At 35.6% G+C, this 9,287-nt stretch overlaps 1 protein-coding gene across 1 annotated transcript; it reads right to left on the reverse strand.

Annotated features, from left to right (window-relative positions):
- Window positions 1-1,269: 1,269 nt before the first annotated feature.
- LOC105619167 (serine/arginine-rich splicing factor 11-like) lies at window positions 1,270-6,536 on the reverse strand. Its single transcript, XM_012200696.1, has 6 exons — window positions 6,483-6,536; window positions 6,187-6,402; window positions 4,042-4,202; window positions 2,911-3,122; window positions 1,940-2,215; window positions 1,270-1,463 (listed from the first exon to the last, which is right to left on the reverse strand). The coding sequence occupies exons 1-6, from the start codon at window positions 6,534-6,536 to the stop codon at window positions 1,270-1,272; spliced, it is 1,113 nt and encodes a 370-aa protein (XP_012056086.1).
- Between the last annotated feature and the right edge of the window lie 2,751 nt (window positions 6,537-9,287).

Below are 9,287 nucleotides of genomic sequence, written 5' to 3' on the forward strand. Positions count from 1 at the left end.
TTCGGTTACGTTACGTAAACGTTAACGTTAACGTAACCGTAGTAGTAGTAGTTAGTTACTTAGTTGTACGTACTACTAAGTATACGTAAAAGAGTATATATATATATATATATATATATATATATATATATATATATATAATGAAAACACAGGTCCTAATAAAAATAGATTAAGAATTATGATTATCAACACAAGTATTTATATACAATAAGCATGCAAAGATGAGATTGATCTATGCATAGGAAAACATTCAATAGATATCGCTACGTAACTGTCCGTTTTGTAAATCGAGATACTCTCAATTGTTGAGATGAAATTTGAAAAATATTTTTTCTTGAATTTCTCACTAATGTTTATCATAAAGAAAGATATTGCTCGTTAGAATATATATTCTGGGAATTTTAATTCATTAACAAAAAGTGTATGTACTAGGAATGTAGAAAAATGAAGATGGCACTTTGATTCACGGTAGAATAAAGTGACGCATTAATTTTTCACAAATGCGTAATGTACATGGATTTAATTATGTGAAAATATGAAAAAAACATCAAATGATTAAAACACTTTGTCAAGCCTTGAAGGAAAAAGAAAAGTTAATGCACGATGAAATGTTAATTCACGATGTATATGCGAACATATTATAAACGCATTCTCATCATTTGCAACAAATTTAATTCATTAAATTTGGCAGAGAGAAAGCTATTAAAATAAAGTAACATTTGACATATTGAGAAGATTCTCATTTTAGAATATACTTTATATTTAATTTTATATTTCTCAAAAGTTTACATTCGATCATTCTTTCGCAATCTTCTTTGTTATAAAGAACGTTATTTGCGCAAAGAGCATAACAATTATTAATTTGACGCATAATTGAAGTTGAAATCTTCTTCGCATGTGCCTATGTATATATTTGGATAATTGTTTTATTCTGTTACGTATAGATATATAGATCTATTTATGCGGGGATTAAAACTTTGTGTCTTAGGTAGCACGGAAATTCCATAAATTCGTAAAATCGATCAACGTGTTGACAGCAATTAATTTACACGTCGTTGTCGCAATCATATGCTACTCGGTTAAAAAATTAAAAATTCGCGTGGTCGCGATCGACATTCGCGCGATGTGCATGTTAAAAGGTGTATATTATCGATAAATCGCGTCGTTATTAATTAGCGCGCGCCGGATATCGACGCTTATTAATCGCTTACGAAATTACGGATTACACTTATGAAACTCGAGACTAGCATTGATCAATGGCCGTCCAATTCAAGCGCGGGACTTCTTGCTCTTTAGCTTGAACCATCCCGCACTCTTGTTCGGGTCACGGGGCACGGACGTGGATCTGTTTAATTCCACCTTGGAGCCTATGCCTCGTGATTTGGTGGCCAGCGATTCCGTGGAAACAGTTCTATCCACTTTCTGCTTGTCCTTCGATTTTAATGTACTGCGATTGATCGTACCTGCAATGTGAATGAATATTTTCGTTTCTTAAATAGAGTTATTATTATATCGATAAATTAATAGTGCCTCGATAAAATATGAACTGAAGAGAAATAGCGAATTCAGATAATATAGCATTAGTTCAGATTGTTTGCACAAAGCTCTCTTTAATGATTAAGTTTTAATTAAATCTAATTTATTTTTTTTGACAACTTGAAAAATAACTAAATACAGTTTTTTATTTATCTTGAAGTTTAAAAGAATTTAAACTATTTAAAATTATTTCATTAAGTTCATTGTAAAAGTATTTCATTAAAAGATACAATTTTATTCACTTAGTGAAACACTTACATTAAACATTTTTCAAGAGTTTTTATTATTAAAAATTAAAGAAAAAAAAGAGAAAATACATTGCCATTTAATTTTCTCTTTTTAAAGATTTACATATTTTATTTAACAGGTTATCGTGTTATTTTGCTTGTAGAAAATCATTTACTTGTCTTAGAAAGATTGTCTTTGCTTCGCCGAGCTTCCTTTCCTCGGCGGCTGAGGGTTTCGCGGCTTCGTTGTCTACGTCTCATGGTCGCAATCGGTTTCGCATGCTGTTGCTGATCATAGTTGATCTCGAACGGTTCTCTATAATGTCGCGGCTTCCACGGAGCAAGGACGCTCACGCTTCTTGACACCGTTCTCGTGTGTGATTGCAACGGTCGATTTAACTCCTCGCGACTTGCCGCTCGGCGTCGTTCGTTCGGGCCTGGTATTTCGCCGACTGGAATGCAGATATTGAGTCGTAATTAGAATGCGGTTACGCTTGACGACATTTTCTACATCTTCACAGATGAACATTATTCATATAGATTGATAATTAAATAACTACTAAATATCTAATCAATGTTCAGTGTAATGTATTTTTTTTTATAAATTTCCTATGACGCAAATGTGATAAGTATTGCAAAATTCAAGCGTTCATTGAACTTTCATAGAGCATGTCGGTTATTGGCAGTGATAATTTTTCAGCTAAACGTTATATATAAGATATTGAAGAAGTTCATATATTATATATACTTGTTTTAAGTGGATTGATCAATATTTTATTAGTATTTAAATTTAATATAAAGCGTATATATTTTTATTACTTTCTAATTTTCAATTTAAAACATATTATTTTATTTTAATCTGGTTAATTCACAAAAGGTTAATTCACAAAAGATATTTTGTTTATTTATATTTTAGAATATAAATAATTACCAACAGTATCTTGATATTTTCGCTATGATATAATCGATTTAAATAATTATTCAAATTCAACAATTCTTTATTTTTAAAAATTTTTGGTTTTTGGATTTTTTAAAAATAAGAAATTAAATATATCACACTAAAAAATAAATTGTACAAATCTCTTCGAATAGAACATAACATTACAATAATTACGAATACTATATTAGAGAAGTATTTTTATTATACCTGTAGCAGCATGGAGATACACTACAGATCTCTGTGATCTCTGAGAGTTTTGACTTTGTTGGCTACTATCACCCGTTGTACTCTCACCCGAAGACAATGCGCTTTCAGCGAGTCTCGAAGATTTCCTTGGGGCTGGTATGATACCCAAATTATAGCGGTTCGAATTTGTGACATCACGCCTCGAGCGGGCATGGTCGTCAACTCTTTTGTTTCTAAAATAATTAATTTAATTAATTAAATTTTTTTATGATCTAATTACATCGGTCACGTAACTTTTTTTCTAAAACAGAAATGTGAAAAATAAAAATTTTTACATATTCACACAGATAAAAAATTTTTCACTTTTCACGTTTCCGTCATAGGAAAAAAATCACATGATCGATACCCTAAATTATATTCTTACTAAATTATATTCTTATTTAATTAATATACACTGAACAAAAATAATGTTATATCAACAACATTATTTTAATTGAAAATAATTTTGTTGATTTAACAGTATTAATGAAACAAATAAAATTTTATTGAAACAAGAGAACGCCATATTTGTTTTAATAATGTTATTAAATTAACAAAATTATTTTCAATTAAAATAATGCTATTGATATAACACCAAAATTGTTTTCAGTGTATGTACGTGTATATTATCTTTCTTTTTAAAAGAATATATAAGATTTTTTAAATTTTGGTAAAGCAACAATTACTTAGAATATTTGATATAATTAAGTATAATCAATATTAAGAAAAATAATATCCGATATGTGTGCGTAAAATAATTAAAGCAGGATGAATAACAGAAATAGATGATTGTATTTTTGTTTATAATAAGAATATTAATTAGAGCAAAATATAATGATGATGAAAAAGTTAAATCTATAATGTCAAATTTAATTACTCACTAACGTGAGTTCCTATAATTTAATACTATAGTGTCAAATTGACACAATATAGTGTCAAATTTAATTATCGTTTTGATAAAAAATAACGATATATTTAGTAGGAGCAGTGGCGACTCACTTTAAATTTGACACTATAGATTTAACAGTGTAGACGACAGTCGAAATATTTAAATCACTCTTGCACGAAATATTTAACCGATCGTGCATACGCGGCTTATATTATAGCATTTACCTGCGGTCTCTGTTGGACGAGACGGACTCCTGATCCGTATCGCCGAAGAAGCGGAGATTCTTTTGCACGGAAACTCGTTCAGGCGCAGAGGAAGCTTCCTCATCCTCGGTGCCGGTCGTCAAGATCTCGCTCTCGGGTATTCTCGGCTTTTTATCCACCGGCTGCAAAGTTATCGACGCTTCATTATTCACGATCTCAAGGGAGAGGGGGGAGGCACCAAATATAGCCACATATAGATTATTTCTGCGTATAACAATTACGCCCGCTTATTCCAAATATCGATTTATCGAACGTTATAATTTCGCGCACAGAAGACGGACTTTGCAAGTGCGATAGATTGAAACGTATCGCTATAATGATATATTATTCTGTAGCACTATGTAATTTTCATAGCTAAGCACATACTTGACTTCAGTTTCCCGACTTTTAGAGGCGGTTTCGCCAGTTCTCGATTAACTTTGACTATAGTTCAACTAATTCTTTGGAGATCATCTCTTTCGAAAAATTCTTTTTTTAGATATAAAGACACAAAAGAAAGTTTTTCGTATTAAGCTTAACCTACTTAATTTTTTTATTTTCCACTATCAAGATTCCTCATGCTATTATTAGGAACCGATAGGGTTCAGCAAATGCAAAATTATTTTAATTAAAATCTTAATAGATTTATAATAGATGATGATCAATATTTTTTATCTGATAGAAAACATGCTTTATAATATAAATATATTTAATGAAGGGTTAAATGGATAAGAGTTTTTATCCAATAAAAATTGATTTGTTTTTTACATTAATTGTCTATTGGGAATAATAAGATTAAGGATAAGGATTAAGGATGCTTCAAGTTATTAAACGGGAATGCGAGAAAATAAAATATGACGCGAAACAGTAACGGTAGACCGGACTCTTCTTTGTCAATTGTTCGAGACGAGCGCAAAGTCAGATTGGCCTCCATCGAAGGTCGTCATTTTTCGGAATTCATCCCCGTCTCTCGATCGGCTGGGAGAAAATCGCGCGAGCGTGTACAAAGCTGTATTCTTCCCGCGGCTCGCAAAAATTGCGGTCTCCCCCCGTGGTTGCATCGCACGGCGCCTTCATGAGTCATGATTCTCCCCGGGCCGACTCATCCGATAGATCATCGTCCACGGCGAGATTCATACGCACGCAATCATCTTGAACGAGCGCGCGCGCGCTCGCGTTCGCGCGCGAGGAGAGCGGCGCGGCGTCTCCTCTCCTCTCCTCTTCTTTCCGCTGCCTAAGATCGGAGTAGAATCGGGACCTGACAGAGATTATTCCGGTGCGCGCGGGCGCGCGGTACGATGGTCAGCTTATAGGGCTAGGCAAGCAACCTCCTGATCGGCACTTAATCTCGCGATTAAATTAAACCACAGAGCGCGGAGTTAGTTAAGCATTTAATCAAACCGGTAATTGGAGGTTGCGCTGCCCTAATGGCTCCGCGCAGCGACCCGCGATCTGACTGATGAATGCGCACGGGACTGGTGCGCGAGTTGCACGCGAGATAACCATGGCACGATTCAGGAGAGTTCACTCGTTATCGGATAATGCTCTCGAAAAAGATTCTAGGCCTTTCGAAGGGATGATTTGCCGTATTTTCGATCGATTCCAAATATGATCTTCGCCAATCTGTCATCGATTTTGAAAAAAGACACGTGAATTCGGTATTTTAGTTTTTTTATTTATAATCTGATTACTTTATACGAACTTGAAAATAACGTCAACCGATATAAATATATTTCGCTTATAGATGAGATTTGACTTATTGCATTAAAGCTTCCGTAATTTATTCGTTTGTTGGACGATCAATCAGAAATATCGAATTTCTTATATTTTAATTGTAAAAGTGATTTAGCCTACTTTGGTTTTGCACTTGAAAATTCAAAAAATCAGTGCAATAATTTATCTTTTTTGTAAAAATAATAAATCTAAATGCACTTTTCAAGAATTTTTTACGAATTTTTTACGTTTTTTTCAAAAAGCAAATTAGACATGTATCTGTTGGTTGAGTAAAAATTTTCATAGAGATACTTATATCAGTGGTAATTAATTTTAGTAGAGTTGTTAGGAATAAAGAATAGGAAAGCTGTATAAAGAAATAAAATAAAATTAAAAATAGAAAATGACGTTTACCGTGGCATTGGATTTGTTCTTCCTTGAGAGGGACTTGAACCAACCCTTTCTCTCCGCCTCTTGGCCCTGGTTGTCCCTGGTCAGGGTGTTGCTGGACTCGCAGAAGGACTCTTCTTCTCTGGTAAGAGTGCCGGTGGATCTCGAGAGTCTGGTTGGTCTGGGAGGGCTCGGACTGCCACTAGGTGTCGATAAACGTCTGCGTTGACTATAATCCTCCTGAGTCAAAACAGAAAAATCGCATATATGTTATATTCAGCGACTCAGCGTCTTTCGAAGTACTATCTCTATATAACTACCACTTTCTCATCCGAATCTCTTCGAGCATAATTTACTTCCCGGTGGAGGATCATATCTGACCGTTATACGATTCAAGAATTTATAGCTCGGAAACGAGGTGAACAAAAAACTATTAGATCATAATTGGCGTTCTTTTATGACGCTTCTTCGCATTAATTTCATTTCATTTTTGATGCTGTTGCAATATTGGTTTTGAATATCTCTATAAATCAAATCCTATTGGTTGTGTTCCCTTGTAAATAAAAGCTTCGCAATGATGCGATGTCGACAGGTAACATCAAACGAGATTACTTGTTAGCAGGATAATAATTAGCAGGATGTGATCGTTTAATGTAGATTCGTACGAATCATGTGAAATGAAGTAGTTCGAATTAAAATATTTATCAATTGATATGCTGTTTCTCGGACTTTAGCGAGACGAAATACAATGAATGGACTCCATTTGATGGGACTAACAAAAGTCATCTGTTTTCACTGTTTCATTTATGTTAATCGCCGTTTACACACAATTGACCGATCGTTGTGGCCTTCCATTCTGCTACTCTATTCACGGAATGTATCGTAGGCGCAATGCCTCGACGGCTTGGAAAAACTCGCCCCCTTGAAGTGGAGGACGCGCGCGAAGATACACGCAGGCAGGCAAAGGCAAGCAAGCAGGCAAGCAAGCAGGCAGGCAGGCAGGCAGGCAGGCAGGCAGGCAGGCAGACGCGTGTCCGTTTCATTCCCGACGACGTTCACGTCGTCGTTATTATTATCATCGCGTTTTGCATCATCACCATCATCAGCGCTGCCACCTCCGTCATTTACTCTCGCTCTCGCGCATGCATAATGCGTGCCGGTGCGCTACGGCTCCAGGCGCTTATCACGACTCTCCCCTATTTATTCATCGGTATTCCGGCAAAGACCACGCCGACGATCGTAATCGCAGCCGCCGTCGAGGCCGCCGAGGCCGTCGCTGGTACATACCGCACGTAACGCGCTCGGAAACTCCACAGGAAGTATCGCTGCATATCGTGTAATCGGAATGTTAATCTCGTACCGATCAATTGATCGATCGATGTGCGATTACGTGTTAGTTCTCATTGTGAAATCAGGACACCATCAAGGAAATGTAATACATCTTGCTTGAGTAAACTTAGTGAGCGTTTGACACATAAAGTCATATTTTTGAGTCTAATTCCTCATCAAATTTTATTGCTCATCTTATACATTTTTTATTTGAATTTTTTTTAATTAAAAAATTAATTGAACAATTTTTTAATATTTTGATGTATGTGTAAAATTATCATGAAATTATAAGACTTTAATATTTTTTAAATAAATCGTTTTTTATATAAAATACAAAAGACAAGACATTTTTTATTATTATAAATCAATAATCATAATTCAGGAATATAAATGAAAGCTATCAACTAAATGTTTTATGTGTAAATAACTTTATAAATTTGTATCCTACAATGATAACATATAGATGTTTACTAATGTTTATTTTCATGTTCCCTTATATATTATTATTGTTTTGAATAAAACATATATACTCTCTTAATATGCCTCACTGTCAGTTGCACAGATGCAGTCTAGTATGGAAGACAGACAATTAAATATATTTTATCTGAAAGTACTAAATATTTTTCTGTGTATGATATAAAGAGAAATTATAAAGATATTATTACTTTCAATCGCTCGGATATTTATGATTAATGATTGGTAAATTATAAAAAGAAATAAATAAGATTAAATAAGTTAGGAAAGCTATAAAAGAAATATATATCTCTATTGAGTATATATACAGTTACAATGAGACCTTAGATTTCTCTCGTCTAGTCTTTCACGTCATTCAAATAGCAAATCTGTTTAGATCATAATTTTTTGAATAATATTGGCGGGAATTTAAAGGAACATTACGGCGATCGGAAATTTTATGATTCTCTCTCTCCTTTCTCTCTCTTTTTCTTGCACGCGCAATATACTGTGTACGTTGGAGCTTTCAATACGTAATATAATAACATATCACGGCCCGGCTGTGTATATATAGATGTGTACCCATCGCGTATAAACTCTTAAATGACTCACAATGAATAGCCCATATCGCGGAATCATCTGCATAGTACAAGCACGATGCGCTTCCCTGGTACTCTCCATATATACGAGTAACAATATCTCGTGTACTTTCCATAACGAGTCGCGGTGCGTACCGACGACGACGACGACGACGACGACGACGACGACAACGATGACGGCGACGACGAGGACGAGGACGAAGAAGAGGTCGAGTGATGATGAAGAAAAAGCTGAGGTCTCTGATATAGAAAGAGAGGGAGAGGAGGAAGGGCCTAAGGGCATTATGACCCACGCACCGCCCTGCTAACTCTTATACCTTCCTCCTCGCCGCGCGTTCTTTTCCTTCCTCCTCTCATCCTCCTCTTTTTCTTCCTCAGTTTCTCTCTTCTTCTTTGCCTTCTTCGTTCCGCGGGGAATGCGTTATGCGCAGACCTACTCCCTTGCCCTTCTGTGACTTGGCGTGGGCCGCCAAGATTGGGCTAGGTCGCTTACGTACCTAAGTGCGTACGCATGCACGAATACGTATATCTATGCGTGCGTACGTGTGTATATGTCATGTGGCACGAAGCGTGCGCTAACGCACGCGTGTATCGCCGGCGCATAACTCTGCAACATTAAACCGCTCGCCGTAGGTCACCGTAGATTACGCATAAATTCCGAGGGATGCGATTTACGACGTTAACTGGCATCCCGGTCCCCCTCTTTTCCTCTTTCTTTCTTTCTTTCTTTCTCTCTCTCTCTCT

Source organism: Atta cephalotes, assembly GCF_000143395.1.
Source record: "Atta cephalotes unplaced genomic scaffold scaffold00019, whole genome shotgun sequence".
NCBI classification, from domain to species: Eukaryota; Metazoa; Arthropoda; class Insecta; order Hymenoptera; family Formicidae; genus Atta; species Atta cephalotes.

Excerpts from the sequence above, each read along its gene's own strand:
- LOC105619167 (XM_012200696.1), bottom strand. The coding sequence starts at position 6,536 with ATGATCCTCCACCGGGAAGTAAATTATGCTCGAAGAGATTCGGATGAG. Across the intron at positions 6,403-6,482 it reads GAGATTCGGATGAGAAAGTG|GAGGATTATAGTCAACGCAG; the intron begins GTAGTTATATAG and ends GTTTTGACTCAG. Across the intron at positions 4,203-6,186 it reads AGAACAAATCCAATGCCACG|CCGGTGGATAAAAAGCCGAG; the intron begins GTAAACGTCATT and ends ATAACTTTGCAG.